General features: G+C 49.3%; 1 protein-coding gene across 1 annotated transcript; it reads left to right on the top strand.

The window, feature by feature from the left end:
- The first annotated feature begins 12,047 nt into the window (after window positions 1-12,047).
- LOC123042002 (uncharacterized) lies at window positions 12,048-12,967 on the top strand. Its single transcript, XM_044464534.1, has one exon. The coding sequence runs from the start codon at window positions 12,268-12,270 to the stop codon at window positions 12,796-12,798; it is 531 nt and encodes a 176-aa protein (XP_044320469.1). The 5' UTR covers window positions 12,048-12,267; the 3' UTR covers window positions 12,799-12,967.
- Window positions 12,968-17,430: the final 4,463 nt, after the last annotated feature.

Below are 17,430 nucleotides of genomic sequence, written 5' to 3'. Positions count from 1 at the left end.
TAGATCTCATCTAGAGGGGCCGGCCCCCTTCCTCCTTCCCCTATAAATAGAGGGGTGAGGGGAGGGCTGAACACCCAAGCCAAGGCGCAGCCCCTCCCCTCCCCAACACCTCTCCTCCTCCGTACGTGCTTGGCGAAGCCCTGTCGGAGTACTGCTGCACCAACAACATCACGCCGTCGTGATGCCGTTGGAGCTATCTTCCTCAACCTCTCCTTCTTCCTTGCTGGATCAAGACGGAGGAGACGTCGTCCATTCCGTACGTGTGTTGAACGCGGAGGTGCTGTCCTTTCGGCACTTGGTCATCGGTGATCTGAATCACGTCGAGTACGACTCCATCATCACCGTTCCCTCGAACGCTTCCGCACGCGATCTACAAGTGGTATGTAGATGCAAACTCACTCCCTTTGACTCGTTGCTTAGATGAACTCATAGATGGATCTTGGTGAAACCGTAGAAAAATTATAATTTTCTGCAACGTTCCCCAACAGTGGCATCATGAGCTAGGTCTATGTGTAGTTCTCTATTGCACGAGTAGAACACAATTTTGTTGTGGGCGTAGATCTTGTTAACTTGCTTGCCGCTACTAGTCTTATCTTGCTTCAGCGGTATTGTGGGATGAAGCGGCCCGGACCAACCTTACACGTACGCTTACGTGAGACCGGTTCCACCGACTAACATGCACTAGTTGCATAAGGTGGCTGGCGGGTGTCTGTCTCTCCCACTTTAGTTGAAGCGGATTCGATGAAAAGGGTCCTTACAAAGGGTAAATAGAGGTTGACAAAATCACGTTGTGGTTATTCGTAGGTAAGAAAACGTTCTTGCTAGAACCCAATTGCAGCCACGTAAAAGATGCAACAACAATTAGAGGACGTCTAACTTGTTTTTGCAGCAATTGTCATGTGATGTGATATGGCCAGAAGTTGTGATGAATGATGAATGATATATTGTGATGTATGAGATCATGTTCTTGTAATAGGAATCACGACTTGCATGTCGATGAGTATGACAACCGGCAGGAGCCATAGGAGTTGTCTTTATTTTTGTATGACCTGCGTGTCATTGAAGAACGCCATGTAAATTACTTTACTTTATTGCTAAACGCGTTAGCCATAGAAGTAGAAGTAGTCGTTGGCGTGACAACTTCATGAAGACACGATGATGGAGATCATGATGATGGAGATCATGGTGTCATGCCGGTGACAAGATGATCATGGAGCCCCGAAGATGAAGATCAAAGGAGCTATATGATATTGGCCATATCATGTCACTACTTTATATAATTGCATGTGATGTTTATTATGTTTATGCATCTTGTTTACTTAGAACGACAGTAGTAAATAAGATGATCCCTTATAATAATTTCAAGAAAGTGTTCCCCCTAACTGTGCACCATTGCTAAAGTTCGTCGTTTCGAAGCACCACGTGATGATCGGGTGTGATAGATTCTTACGTTCACATACAACGGGTGTAAGCCAGATTTACACACGCGAAACACTTAGGGTAAACTTGACGAGCCTAGCATGTACAGACATGGCCTCGGAACACAAGAGACCGAAAGGTCAAACATGAGTCGTATGGGAGATACGATCAACATAGAGATTTTCACCGATGGTGGCTAGTCCGTCTCACGTGATGATCGGACACGGCCTAGTCGACTCGGATCGTGTAACACTTAGATGACTAGAGGGATGTCTAATCTGAGTGGGAGTTCATTAAAATAATTTGATTAGATGAACTTAATTATCATGAACTTAGTCTAAAACTTTTTGCAAAATATGTCTTGTAGATCAAATGGCCAACGCTCATGTCAACATGAACTTCAACGCGTTCCTAGAGAAAACCAAGCTGAAAGATGATGGCAGCAACTATACGGACTGGGTCCGGAACCTGAGGATCATCCTCATAGCTGCCAAGAAAGCGTATGTCCTTGAAGCACCGTTAGGTGACCCACCTACTCTCCCAGCACTGCAAGACAATTTGAACGTTTGGCAGACACGTGCTGATGATTATTCCCTCGTTCAGTGCGGCATGCTTTATAGCTTAGAACCGGGGCTCCAAAAGCGTTTTGAGCAACACGGAGCATATGAGATGTTCGAGGAGCTGAAACTAGTTTTCCAAGCTCATGCCCGGGTCGAGAGATATGAAGTCTCCGACAAGTTCTATGGTTGTAAGATGGAGGAAAATAGTTCTGTCAGTGAGCATATACTCAAAATGTCTGGGTTGCACAACCGCCTATCCCAGCTGGACATTAACCTCCCGGACGAGGCGGTCATTGACAGAATCCTTCAGTCGCTCCCACCAAGCTACAAGAGCTTTGTGATGAACTACAATATGCAGGGGATGGTGAAGACCATTCCTGAAGTATTTTCAATGCTGAAGTCAGCAGAGGTTGAAATCAAGAAAGAACATCAAGTGTTGATGGTCAATAAGACCACTAAGTTCAAGAAGGGCAATGGTAAGAAGAACTTCAAGAAGGACGGCAAAGATGTTGCCGCGCCCGGTAAGCCAGTTGCCGGGAAGAAGTCAAAGAATGGACCCAAGCCTGAAACTGAGTGCTTTTATTGCAAAGGGAAGGGTCACTGGAAGCGGAATTGCCCCAAATACTTAGCGGACAAGAAGGCCGGCAACACTAAAGGTATATTTGTTATACATGTAATTGATGTGTACCTTACCAGTACTCGTAGTAACTCCTGGGTATTTGATACCGGTGTCGTTGCTCACATTTGTAACTCGCAGCAGGAGCTGCGGAATAAGCGAAGACTAGCGAAGGACGAGGTGACGATGCGCGTCGGGAATGGTTCCAAGGTCGATGTGATCGCCGTCGGCACGCTACCTCTACATTTAACTACGGGATTAGTTTTAAACCTCAATAATTGTTATTTAGTGCCAAGTTTGAGCATGAACATTGTATCTGGATCTCGTTTAATACGAGATGGCTACTCATTTAAATCCGAGAATAATGGTTGTTCTATTTATATGAGAGATATGTTTTATGGTCATGCCCCGATGGTCAATGGTTTATTCTTGATGAATCTCGAACGTAATGTTACACATATTCATAGCGTGAATACCAAAAGATGTAAAGTTGATAACGATAGTTCCACATACTTGTGGCACTGCCGCCTTGGTCACATTGGTGTCAAGCGCATGAAGAAGCTCCATGCCGATGGACTTTTAGAGTCTCTCGATTATGAATCATTTGACACATGCGAACCATGCCTCATGGGCAAAATGACCAAGACTCCGTTCTCCGGAACAATGGAGCGAGCAACCAACTTGTTGGAAATCATACATACCGATGTGTGCGGTCCAATGAGTGTTGAGGCTCGCGGAGGATATCGTTATGTTCTCACTCTCACTGGTGACTTGAGTAGATATGGGTATGTCTACTTGATGAAACACAAGTCTGAGACCTTTGAAAAGTTCAAGGAATTTCATAATGAAGTAGAGAATCAACGTGACCGAAAGATAAAATTCTTACGATTGGATCGTGGAGGAGAATATTTAAGTCACGAATTTGGTACACACTTAAGAAAATGTGGAATCGTTTCACAACTCACGCCGCCTGGAACACCTCAGCGAAACGGTGTATCCGAACGTTGTAATCGCACTATATTGGATATGGTGCGGTCTATGATGTCTCTTACCGATTTACCGCTATCATTTTGGGGATACGCTCTAGAGACAGCTACATTCACTTTCAATAGGGTACCGTCTAAATCCGTTGAGATGACACCGTATGAATTATGGTTTGGGAAGAAACCTAAGCTGTCGTTTCTAAAAGTTTGGGGATGCGATGCTTATGTCAAGAAACTTCAACCTGAAAAGCTCGAACCCAAGTCGGAAAAATGCGTCTTCATAGGATACCCTAAAGAAACCATTGGGTATACCTTCTACTTAAGATCCAAGGGCAAGATCTTTGTTGCCAAGAACGGATCCTTTCTGGAAAAAGAGTTTCTCTCGAAAGAACTAAGTGAGAGGAAAGTAGAACTCGATGAAGTACTACCTCTTGAACAAGATAGTAGTGCAGCTCAGGAAAATGTTCCTGTGATGCCTACACCAACTGAGGAGGAAAATAATGATGATGATCAAGGTACTTCGGATCAAGTTGCTACTGAACTTCATAGGTCCACAAGGACACGTTCCGCACCAGAGTGGTACGGCAACCCTGTCCTGGAAATCATGTTGTTGGACAACGGTGAACCTTCGAACTATGAAGAAGCAATGGCGGGCCCAGATTCCAACAAATGGCTAGAAGCCATGAAATCCGAGATAGAATCCATGTATGAAAACAAAGTATGGACTTTGACTGACTTGCCCGATGATCGGCGAGCGATAGAAAACAAATGGATCTTTAAGAAGAAGACGGACGCGGATGGTAATGTCACCATCTATAAAGCTCGACTTGTCGCTAAGGGTTATCGGCAAGTTCAAGGGATTGACTACGATGAGACTTTCTCTCCCGTAGCGAAGCTTAAGTCCGCCCGAATCATGTTAGCAATTGCCGCATACTATGATTATGAGATATGGCAGATGGACGTCAAAACGGCATTCCCTAACGGTTATCTTAAGGAAGAGCTGTATATGATGCAGCCGGAAGGTTTTGTCGATCCTGAGAACGCTAACAAAGTATGCAAGCTCCAGCGATCCATTTATGGGCTGGTGCAAGCATCTCGGAGTTGGAACATTCGCTTTGATGAGATGATCAAAGCGTTTGGGTTTATGCAGACTTATGGAGAAGCCTGCGTTTACAAGAAAGTGAGTGGGAGCTCTGTAGCATTTCTCATATTATATGTAGATGACATACTTTTGATGGGAAATGATATAGAATTCTTGGACAGCATTAAGGCCTACTTGAATAAGTGTTTTTCAATGAAGGACCTTGGAGAAGCTGCATATATATTAGGCATCAAGATCTATAGGGATAGATCGAGACGCCTCATAGGTCTTTCACAAAGCACATACCTTGATAAGATTTTGAAGAAGTTCAAAATGGATCAGTCCAAGAAAGGGTTCTTGCCTGTACTGCAAGGTGTGAGATTGAGCTCGGCTCAATGCCCGACCACGGCAAAAGATAAAGAAGAGATGAGTGTCATCCCCTATGCCTCAGCCATAGGATCTATTATGTATGCCATGCTGTGTACCAGACCTGATGTAAACCTTGCCGTAAGTTTGGTAGGAAGGTACCAAAGTAATCCCGGCAAGGAACACTGGACAGCGGTCAAGAATATCCTAAAGTACCTGAAAAGGACGAAGGACATGTTTCTCATTTATGGAGGTGACGAAGAGCTCGTCGTAAAGGGTTACGTCGATGCTAGCTTCGACACAGATCTGGATGACTCTAAGTCACAAACCGGATACGTTATATGTTGAATGGTGGAGCAGTAAGCTGGTGCAGCTGCAAGCACAGCGTCGTGGCGGGATCTACATGTGAAGCGGAGTACATGGCAGCCTCGGAGGCAGCGCATGAAGCTATTTGGGTGAAGGAGTTCATCACCGACCTAGGAGTCATACCCAATGCGCCGGGGCCGATCAAACTCTTCTGTGACAACACTGGAGCTATTGCCCTTGCCAAGGAGCCCAGGTTTCACAAGAAGACCAGGCACATCAAGCGTCGTTTCAACTCCATCCGTGAAAATGTTCAAGATGGAGACATAGATATTTGCAAAGTACATACGGATCTGAATGTCGCAGATCCATTGACTAAACATCTCTCGCGAGCAAAACATGATCAACACCAGAACTCTATGGGTGTTCGATTCATCACAATGTAACTAGATTATTGACTCTAGTGCAAATGGGAGACTGTTGGAAATATGCCCTAGAGGCAATAATAAAAGCATTATTATTATATTTCCTTGTTCATTATAATTGTCTTTTATTCATGCTATAATTGTATTATCCGGAAATCGTAATACACGTGTGAATACATAGACCAAAATACGTCCCTAGTAAGCCTCTAGTTGACTAGCTCGTTGGTCAACAGATAGTCATGGTTTCCTGACTATGGACATTAGATGTCATTGACAACGGGATCACGTCATTAGGAGAATGACGTGATGGACAAGACCCAATCCTAAGCATAGCACAAGATCGTGTAGTTCGTTTTGCTAGAGCTTTTTCCAATGTCAAGTATCTCTTGCTTAGACCATGAGATCGTGTAACTCCCGGATACCGTAGGAGTGCTTTGGGTGTACCAAACGTCACAACGTAACTGGGTGACTATAAAGGTGCACTACAGGTATCTCTGAAAGTGTCTGTTGGGTTGACACAGATCGAGACTGGGATTTGTCACTCTGTATGACGGAGAGGTATCACTGGGCCCACTCGGTAGTGCATCATCATAATGAGCTCAAAGTGACCAAGTGTTTGATCACGGGATCATGCATTACGGTATGAGTAAAGTGACTTGCCGGTAACGAGACTGAACAAGGTATTGGGATACCGACGATCGAGTCTCGGGCAAGTAACATACCGATAGACAAAGGGAATTGCATACGGGGTTGATTGAATCCTCGACATCGTGGTTCATCCGATGACATCATCGAGGAGCATGTGGGAGCCAACATGGGTATCCAGATCCCGCTGTTGGTTATTGACCGGAGAGCCGTCTCAGTCATGTCTGCGTGTCTCCCGAACCCGTAGGGTCTACACACTTAAGGTTCGGCGACGCTAGGGTTATTAGGAAGACTTGTATGTGATTACCGAAAGTTGTTCGGAGTCCTGGATGAGATCCCGGACGTCACGAGGAGTTTCAGAATGGTTCGGAGGTAAAGATTTATATATGGGAAGTTGTCATACGGACACCGGAAGGTTTCGGGGGCATATCGGTATTGTACCGGGGCCACCGGAAGGGTTCCGGAGGTCCACCGGGAGGGGCCACCCCTCCCGGGGGGGCTACATGGGCCGCATGGGGCAGGAGCCAGCCCTTGGAGGGCTGGGCGCCCCCCCCCCTTGGGCCCATGCGCCTAGGGTTGGGGAGGGAACCCTAGAGGGGGCGCCCCCTTGCTTGGGGGGCAAGCCCCCCTCCCTGGCCGCCGCCCCCCTCTAGATCTCATCTAGAGGGGCCGGCCCCTTCCCCCTTCCTCTATAAATAGAGGGGTGAGGGAATGGCTGAACACCCAAGCCAAGGCGCAGCCCCTCCCCTCCCCAACACCTCTCCTCCTCCGTACGTGCTTGGCGAAGCCCTGTCGGAGTACTGCTGCACCAACAACACCACGCCGTTGTGCTGCCGTTGGAGTTGTCTTCCTCAACCTCTCCTTCCTCCTTGCTGGATCAAGACGGAGGAGACATCGTCCGTTCCGTACGTGTGTTGAACACGGAGGTGCTGTCCATTCGGCACTTGGTCATCGGTGATCTGAATCACGTCGAGTACGACTCCATCATCACCATTCCCTCGAACGCTTCCGCACGCGATCTACAAGTGGTATGTAGATGCAAACTCACTCCCTTTGACTCGTTGCTTAGATGAACTCATAGATGGATCTTGGTGAAACCGTAGAAAAATTATAATTTTCTGCAACGTTCCCCAACAGGGAGTGCAGAGTTTGGTGGGCACAAAACGAGACCCAACAGCAATGGAGATCGAGACTGAACTGGAGGAGGAGATACAGGCGAAAAGGCAGAGGGGGTTGGAGATCAATGTGGAAACGGCTAGTGAACTACCAACAGAAGCGGGGCTGCAGTCACAGCCCTGCAAGAGCCAATGAAGATCGTGGCGTGGAACTGTCGGGGGTTGGGAAACGCCCCGACAGTTCATGGACTCATGGACTTCTGGATGTCCAGAGGTCCGAGCACCCAAACATTTTGTTCTTGTCTGAAACAAAGCTCAAGGTGAAGAAAATGGAGAGATTTAAGTGGTTTCTCGGGCTGCCATGCATGGTGTCACGAGATAGTGAGGGCAAAGGAGGTGGGGTGGCAGCTTTCTGGAGAAGAGGATTAAATGTGGAGTTGCGAAATTTCTCTAGGTTCCATATGGACCTGGAGATCAAGGAAGAGGACGGTTTCAAATGGAGGTTCACAGGCATGTATGGGGAGCCGAGGGCGGAGAAGAAGCATCTCACATGGAAGCTGATGAGGATCCTTCATAACCAAGTCTCACTCCCTTGGCTGTGCGCGGGAGACTTCAACGAGGTGTTGTTTGCTAACGAGAAGGAGGGCAGGAATGAAAAAACCCAGGCATGCATGGGCAGATTCAGGGAGGCCTTGGAGGTATGTGGTTTAGAGGACCTGGGGTTTGAGGGGGACAAATTTACCTGGCGGAATAACAACCACCGATGGGAGAACTACATCTAGCAAAGATTGGATAGGGCGGTCGCAAATGAGGGATGGAGGAAGCAGTTTGAGGGTTTCAAGGTAGTGAATGGTGATCCTAGACACTCGGACCATAGACCCATTGCCATCACAACAAAGAAAACTAAGGGGGAGGGAGCAACAAGAGAGGTAGGGAGAGGAGGTGGGAGTCACAAGTTTAAATTTGAGGCGTGTTGGCTGGAGGAGCAGCAGTGTGATCAACTAGTGAAGGAGGCATGGTGTCACACAATGGCAGAGGGTGGTCGGTGTGTGAGGGAGGGACTGAAGCAGGTGGCGGGGAAGCTTCAGACTTGGAGTGGAAACGTTTTGGGTGGACTGGAGAAAAGGCTGAAGAAAGCAAGGAAAGAAGTGGAGAGATGGAGACGTATGCCGGTGAGTAAGGAGAAGGTGGCAGGGGAGGAAGTGGCACGGTATAGAGTGGAGAGGCTAGAGGAGCAACTAAACACCTACTATGAGCAGCGTGCACACATGACCTGGTTGAGGAAGGGGGACAGAAACACCTCGTTTTTTCATGCGAGTGTTAAAGAGCGAAGGAGAACTAATAGGATAGGGAAGCTGAGGCGTGAAGATGGGAGCTGAGCGGTGAAGGAGGAGGAAAAGAAGGAGGTTATCACTAAATATTTTGCGCAGCTGTTCAGGTCAGAGGGCATAACACATCATGATGAGGTTCTGAATTCAGTTGAGAGCAGGGTAACGAGGGACATGAACTCGGGCCTAATGGCAGAGTTTAGTGCTGAGGAGGTCAAGGCGGCCCTGGGGGACATTAGGGATTTAAAGGCGCCTGGGGAGGATGGTATGCTAGCCATTTTTTACAAGCACTACTGGGTGGATGTGGGTGACAAAATCACACAGGAAGTGCTAGCTTTTTTAAATGGGGGGCCTATGCCAACTGACTGGAACAACACGTCCATCACGCTGATCCCCAAGGTGAAGAACCCGGACTGTATCAAGAATCTGAGACCAATAAGTCTTTGTAATGTGGTCTATAAGATCATATCAAAGATTCTCTCAAAAAGGTTGAAAGTGATATTGCCCGAGATCATCTCTCTGACTCAGAGTGCCTTTGTGCCAAGTAGGCTCCTAATTGACAATGTACTGCTCGCTTATGAGGTCATCCACTATATGCGCAACAAAAGAAGTGGGAAGGCCTATGCTGCGGTGAAATTGGATATGAGCAAGGCATATGACCGGGTTGAATGGCATTTCTTGGAAGCTATGATGGTCAAAATGGGTTTCCACCGGAGGTTTGTGGAGCTGATTATGAAGTGTGTGAGGACAGTAAAGTATCGCATCAAGATTAATGGTGATCTCACCGAGGAAGTGTTACCGGAGAGGGGGCTGAGACAGGGGGACCCGTTGTCCCCTTATCTCTTTTTGTTGTGCGCGGAAGCTTTTTCGTGTCTACTAACAAAAGCTGAGCAGAACAACTTGATCCAGGGGATTAAGGTGTGCCCGAATGCCCCTAGCATTTCCCATCTGCTGTTTGCAGATGATTCCCTCATCCTTTTCAAGGCAAATAAAGAGAGTTGGAGCAGATCCAACGTATTCTGTAGGTTTATGAGGCAAGCTCGGGCCAAACCGTAAACAAAGATAAATCTGCCGCTTTCTTTAGTGCCAATGTGCAGGCAAAGGATAAGAAGGATGTGATGTGCATTCTGGGGATTGAGAAGGAGGCACTGAATGAAAGATACCTGGGAATGCCAATTCATGTGGGCAAATCAAGAACCAAGACTTTCAGGCACATAGTTGAGAGGATTCTGCAAAGAATTAGTGGATGGCAGGAGAAGCTACTCTCTCGGATGGGAAAAGAACTCCTGATTAAGGCTGTGGCGCAGGCGATACCCACGTTTACTATGTCATGTTTTGACTTGATGAAGACCATCTGTGAGGAAATCAGCACCTTGGTGTGTAAATACTGGTGGAGCCAGCAGGATAAATCCAATAAGATTCATTGGCTGAGTTGGGAGAAGATGGTAAAGCCAAAGAGTGAGGGGGGCCTGGGGTTCTGCGACATCCACAGCTTCAACATGGCTATGCTTGCGAGACAAGGATGGAGAATGCTGCAACGGCCAGAGTCTTTATGCGCACGGGTCTTGGGGGCTAAATATTTCCCCGATGGGAATCTGCTGAGTGTGGAGGAAACGAACAATATGTCCTACACCTGGAGGAGTATTTTGCAAGGAATCAAAATCCTGAAGAAGGGGCTCATCTGGCGAGTTGGCGATGGACAGTCAATCAATATGTGGAAGGACCCATGGATACCTAGGGGAACAACTAGGCGACCGTCTACACCAAGGGGCACAAACATTATGTCAAAGGTCGGAGAGCTTATCAACCCGGCTGCTGGGTCATGGGATGAAGAACTGGTTCGGGCCACTTTCAATGAAGAAGATACCTCCTGGATATTGGCAATCCCCACAAATTGGGAGCTGGAAGATCTGCCGGCCTGGCACTTTGAAAGAAGGGGCAAGTTTTCTGTTAAATCTGCATATTGGGTGCATATGCATGATAAAAACATGGAGGAGCTGAGAGGTGTTGCTTCGAGGGCTGAGGAAGCGAACAAAGTGTCCCCTTGGAAGAAGATCTGGCGGATGACGGTCCCAGGTAAAATAAAACATTTTATGTGGAGGTTGGCTCACAACTCGATGGCTGTTTGCATGAACCTGCAAAGAAGAGGACTGGATATCTCCATGCGGTGCCTTGTTTGTCAAGCCAATGGGGAGGACGGGGGTCATCTGCTTTTCAAATGCAAACAAGTTAAGGAGATCTGGAGGCTGTGCGGGCTGGAGAAGGAGAGACTGCTGCTTATGGATCAGAGCACAGCTTTAACAATGATGGATAAATTGACAACTTTTGCTGGGGAGAAGCAAGCCATTATTGCCACTCTCATGTGGAACTGGTGGTGTGAGCGCAATAACCGCAGAGAAGGAGGAAAAGGAAGACGAATCGAAGAGCTTGCTTGGATTATTGAGCATCAGACGAACGAGTTTCGAGACATCTAGCTGGAACCAACGAATTATGGGCTGACTCCGCAGCAGCGATGGAATCCACCGCCGGCTGAGTGGATTAAAATTAACATTGATGACTCTTTCAAACCAAACGACTGCAATGGAGGCTGGGGGGCTGTGTTCAGGGATCATGTGGGTGAGGCGATGGCGTGTGCTGTTGGCTTCCTGCCAAACTTGCTGAACCCGCTACATTCTGAGATGCTAGCTGCTGAAGCTGCTCTTCACTTGACGTCAGACTTGGGAATGGGCAGAGTTTTCTTGGAAACTGATGCTCTGCTGCTGAAGGAAGCGTTGGATGATACTAGTGTTGATCTCTCTTGCCTAGGTGTTGTAGCTGACCGTTTAAAAACGTTCATCGTGTGTAATTTTATTGAGTGCAAGATTGTGCACTGCTCTAGAACCTGTAATCAAGTAGCGCACACCCTCGCGACGAAGGGCTCGCTGATGGCCGGGGTGCCAAACAGTGTAACTGATGGGTCTGACCCATGTGTATCAGTTTTAGTGGCGAGCGATTTTGCTTCGCTCACTGTTTAATGCAAATTGCATTGAATCTCAAAAAAAAAAACCTGATCACCATTTTACATAGCACGACAATACGAGCATATAGCGTCCAGCGCATCATCTTATCCCCCTGCGATGGTTGTTGGCAAGATGGAGAACACATCGAAAACCGGTGCGGTGCCCCTTGGATCTCCAAGAACCGCACCAAAACGCCGTTCACCGGAGGAAGTCCGTGGGCCCTGGGCCCGGCCCCGGCCCCGCTTATAAGAGAGACGGACCCTCTGCTTCCCCGCGTCCCTAGAGCCGAGCCAACGAACGAACGCCGCAACTCCCTCCACCCCCTAAAAAAACTCCCTCTCCCTCCGAAACCGCGAGCGCCAGCGGGATCCATCGCAGCCCAACGGACGGACGGACGGCGCGGAGGGATCGGTCCATCGGCGCACACATGGGCATGCCCGGCGACGACTCGCGCTGCCGGAAGCACCCGCCCGTGCCCTGCGGCGGCGTGTGCCCGCACTGCCTCTGCGACCGCCTCCTCCGCCTCTGCCCCGACTGCGCGCGCACGCGCCCCTGCGCCTGCGCCTCCCCCTCCTCCCCGTCCTCCTCGGCGTCCTCCGCCTCCGTCGGCCGGGTCTGCAGCCTCATCGAGCGGGAGCGCCGGATCGGGCGCTCGCGGTCCGTGGCCGGCGGCATCGGCGCCGACGAGAGGCGCCGGTCCAGGGTCTGGGGCTGGGCCTCGTTCCGGAAGCCTGCGGTCGGCAAGGGAATGGAGTTGGAGAGCGAGGAGGAGCGCCACGTCGCCGAGGACGCGGCGGCATTGGAGCGGTCGAGCTCCGCCTCCGCGGAGAAGTTGGCGCCCAAAACGGGAGGGTGGGGGCGGTTCCTCCCCGGCCCGATCAAGGCGCTGCGCCACCGCAAGTCGCGCGCTTCCGCCGGCGCCAGCGCCCGAGGCGATCGCCGGGAGGGCGTGAGGTGAGATCGCCGGCCGGCGCGCGGCTAGGTTGTTTTCTTTCCGTGCCTGTTGTGATGATCCATGGATCTCGTTGGTTGGTGATCCTGTAACCCTGAGTCGTCCCGGCCCCTTCGGGTCTCGCCCGTGATTATACATAATAAAGTTGTGAATAGAATGTGTTAGCTGATCCCAATCCCATTCCCCCCGAGCCTTGGAAATGGGGTTCCACATCCACAGTTCTTTCTGGTTCGGCAATGGTGATCGGTTTCTCGATTGATTTGTGCGACGTTTCAATCTGCATAGATGTATCCTGTAGAAGAGATACGCGCGGGCGCGGCGCGTGTGCCCTGTAGCCGGCGTCACCGCGCCAGCGTCTCTGAGCCGTCCTTTGCCAACAGTTTTGGCTGTTTGCGCGGGTTTCTGCATGCCGCCGTTCCGTCCGCACCATGGCGGCAGAGCACGGCGCGCACGCCACCGCCTCGTCATTTTCCGCTTGGGACGGGTCGAAGGCGCCAGCCGAATGTGCGTGCGTCCGTGGCGATGGAGACGTCTCGCGAAGCTCTCTCTGTCTTGTGCACGTCCGCCGCGCAAAGCCGCTGTCCCGTTCGATGCCGACATGCGCGCCATGCCGTCGCGTGTCGCCAGGGGCGCGAGCCGTCGTGGGCCGCTGGGACGGGTGGGCATGGCCGGCCGGTGCACGGTGATCTGATCTCTGCTGGCGTGGCAGTAGCGTCGATACGTTCGAAGACGACGAAGAGACGTGAGCAGCGCGCATGCGGCTGCTCTGTTTCGACCGCTTCCGTGTGTATGCGCTCGCGCGGACGGACTGCACGAGGCTGGGCCACACGTGCTGGCATGCAGCGAAAGTACTCCGTGGTGACGTCCGCTCTGCATGCGTTCATGGTGACCACTCGTGCGCAGCGGACGCATGGTGATGGCCGCTCGTACCACGTCGTGAGCAGGCGAGCAGGCACCCCACACGCATGTACAATTGCACGCTACACGGTGTTCCATTCCAGAGCGTCGATCAGCGTGTGAAAACAAGCAATCCTGCTGCATCGGTCGAGCCATCTGTGCGTGCGTGTGCATGTCGTCCTATGCCAGGGACGGTCGGATGGGCTCTGCATCTGCATCACTGAATGCGTCCCCTGTCCAAATTGGCGCGCGTACAGTAAGTGGGAACGCCGTAGAACAAAGTTTGCGTTTCTTCCGGCTAGGAATAGATGAGATTATTGTTAGAGCTTGTGAGGTTGATCGTGCTGGAGAGGCGATATTGGAATACCTTTTAGTTCTTTCAGATCAAGATTTGCGTGTTATGGGGTACCAAAATGTACGAGAAATGATAGCTATTTCAGCTTGGTATCTATGGTGGGAGAGAAAGAAATTAGTGCACAAGGAAACAACTCAGAATGCAACTCAGATATCAATGGGGATCCTAGCCCTTACATACAATTTTGTAAATGCATCATCTTCAAAGGCGTCCATGAAAAAGGGGTTGGCATTGTCCCCCTAGGGGTTTCGTGAAACTCAATGTTGACGCCTCGCCCAACAATCGCAGCCCCGGCCCGGATGGTTTCACGAATAAGTTCTACAAGGCTTTTCATAATGTGCTTAAGGAGGACTTACAGCTTTTTTACGAACAGTTATACCACAACCAGGTGGATCTCTCTGGCATCAATCAAGCTCATATTTCACTCCTACCCAAGAAGGACTCACCTCTGGAGCTGCGCGATTTCAGGCCAATTTCGATTGTTCATAGTGTCCCCAAGCTGGCTAGCAAGGTCCTTGCTCACAGACTACAGCTGCAAATCCCTTCCCTGGTTCACCCTCTACAATCTGGCTTCCTCAAGGGTCGTTCCATAATTGAGAACTTTGATATGGTTGCTGACATGGTTCAAACAACCCACAAAAGGAAACTGCCTATGGTGGTTCTCAAGCTGGATTTCCAAAAGGCGTTCGACACTGTCAGCTGGGCATGTCTCTTCAGCATTCTTCAAGCCCGCGGTTTCCCTTCAAAATGGATCAGCTAGATCTCGTCGCTCCTGACCACGGCTAGTTCAAGAATCATGCTTAATGGTAGGCTTGGCGAGTCTTTCGTTGCAAGGAGAGGTTTTCGCCAGGGCGACTCCATGTCGCCATACCTATTCATTTTAGTCGCTGATGTCCTACAGAGATTGTGTTGTTTGCGTTTTGAGGACGGCAGCCTGATACACCCGCTTGGTTCTGACAGACTGTACCCGGTGCTACAATACGCTGACGATACACTTATTTTGTTCCAAGGCAACACTCAACAGGCGGTCATCGTCAAACAGATTTTGTCTGATTTCTCACTTTTCACCGGCCTGCAAATCAACTACCATAAGAGTACTATGATCCCTATCTGCAACGACCCAAACAGCACACAGGAGATTGCTGGCATGTTTGGCTGCCCTGTTTCAAGCTTTCCCTGCACGTACCTAGGCATGCCGCTCTCTTTGCACAAGATTAAACATGGCCTTCTTCTGCCTATCATTCATCGGGTGGACAAGAGATTGTCAGGTTGGCTAGCCACCTTCCTGTCTTTTGGTGGTCGTTTGACTCTGGTTAATTCAGTCCTTGCTGGCATCCCTAGTTATTACATGTCATGTTTTCTTTGGCCCAAGGAATCCCTTAGTAAGTTGGAAAAGTTGTTGAGGGCCTTCTTTTGGCAAGGCAAGAACACAGTCAAGGGAGGCCAGTGCCTCGTTGCCTGGCGGTTCGTCACTCTCCCAAGATCTACAGGCGGTTTAGGCATCAGGGACCTTCCTGCTCATAACCAAGCTTTGCTCACCAAATTTGTTTCTAGAGTATTGCAGACCTCGGAAACCCCCTGCTTTCAATGGTTTGCTCAGCAGTACTGTAAACAAGCTACCCCTCTCAAGTTTTCAAACCGTGACACGGCCATATGGAAGAACTTCAAACCTTTCATTCCTACAATTTTGGCAGTATCTAGGTGTTCAACGGGCCCTGGCAAACTTATCTCTTTCTGGCATAATCACTGGTTGCCCGCGGGGCGGCTTCGGTTCTTGCTGCCCGCTCTCTTCTTGTATGCTAAGGATGGCGCTTGTACTGTGGCTTCCCAACTCTGCAACGACATCTGGTGCATTCAACTACACCCCAACCTGACTGCCACTGCTGCCCAGGAACTGCAGATGCTGCAATCTATTCTGCCCCCGCCTCCTTCAAATGATGCAGCTCTCGGCTCGGATGTCAGAATTTCTGCTATGCACCATAAGCCATTGACTACTTCTCAAGTTTATCAACTTGTTACCTTCAGAGGTGTGACTTGTGAGTTCAGCTCCTGGGTTTGGGACAAGATCATTCCTTTGAGATACCGCGTCTTCCTCTGGCTAGCTTTTCGGGGGCAACTAAACACAAAAGATAACATGGTTCGGAAGCATTGGACTCTACTCACCGAACACCAGGACTGCGACCTTTGCCCTGCTAGTGAGTCTGCCAGCCACATTGTTCTGCGCTGTTATCCAGCCTCTGTTATCTAGACCGCGTTCCATATGAACGACCTAGCTTCTACCTCCACGGACATCATTCATTTTATGCACAGAGCTCAGCGGGCTTGGTTTAACTCTAGAGGTGTGCACATTCTTTTCGCTGCGGCTGCGATTACTCTCTGGCACGCGAGGAATGATAGGATCTTCAACAACAACAGATGGCCCCCGTTCTATCTCAAAAGATATATGTCACAACTCCTTCAGGCATGGCAGCACCGGGCTAACAAGCAGGACGACAAGGATGCTATTACGAGCTGGATGTACCTCCTGAACTAAGTTAGTTCTAGCTTTGTAGTAATCTTCTTTTCTCCTCGTTTGCCCCATTCTTCACTCCTTCAAATGGCTGTTTAAAGCCATGGCACTACGGTGCTCAATGTAAGCTTCATGTAATCGACCTTTGGTCCCAGGCCCTGGCCTGTTTTGAAATATATAAGGTAGAATCTCATCTACCTTTTCATTTCAAAAAAAAATATTGACGCCTCTTTTGACCATGACATGCTGAAGGGTACGATGGGGGCAGTTTTGCGAGACGACAAAGGTAGGTTTATTGCAGGAGGAAATGGAAAGATTGACCATTGCGCGGATGTTCTGATGGCAGAAGCTTTAGCCCTCAAATTTGGACTAACACTAGCGCAAAGGACAGGGTGCAATCGCCTAATCATCAACTCAGATAATCTAGAGGTGATTGAGACCATTCAAGATGGAGGACAGTCAACAGGTGCGGCAGCGGCAATTTTCGATGACTGCTTCCACTACGCATGTGATTATATTATGACTAGATTCGAACATTGTAATAGAGAGGCAAATAGAGTAGCACATGAACTTGCTAGATTAGCTAGATTTTCTTCAACTTCAGATTGGTTTGAGGAGCCTATCAATGAAATTGTACTCATCCTCACAAACGATGTATTGGTTATTTCTAATGAATAAAGTTTCGTTTTATTTCAAAAATAAAAGTTTGCGTTTCTTCCTACACGCCACTGCGTGATATTCGTATTCATTGCTCCTAAACAGCCATATTGAACGCAAGAGAGCACCGTGTCGTGCTATCCGATCTGAGCGGCCCTGGTTTTCACATGAACATGCTAGAGGCCCTACAGGTAGGCATGTGCCAAGCATGGAACAGTCA

The sequence above is a fragment of the Triticum aestivum genome, chromosome 2B, assembly GCF_018294505.1.
Source record: "Triticum aestivum cultivar Chinese Spring chromosome 2B, IWGSC CS RefSeq v2.1, whole genome shotgun sequence".
Lineage (NCBI taxonomy): Eukaryota > Viridiplantae > Streptophyta > Magnoliopsida > Poales > Poaceae > Triticum > Triticum aestivum.
Note: the sequence above shows the minus strand (reverse complement) of the source record. Positions and strands in the feature narration are given on the sequence as shown.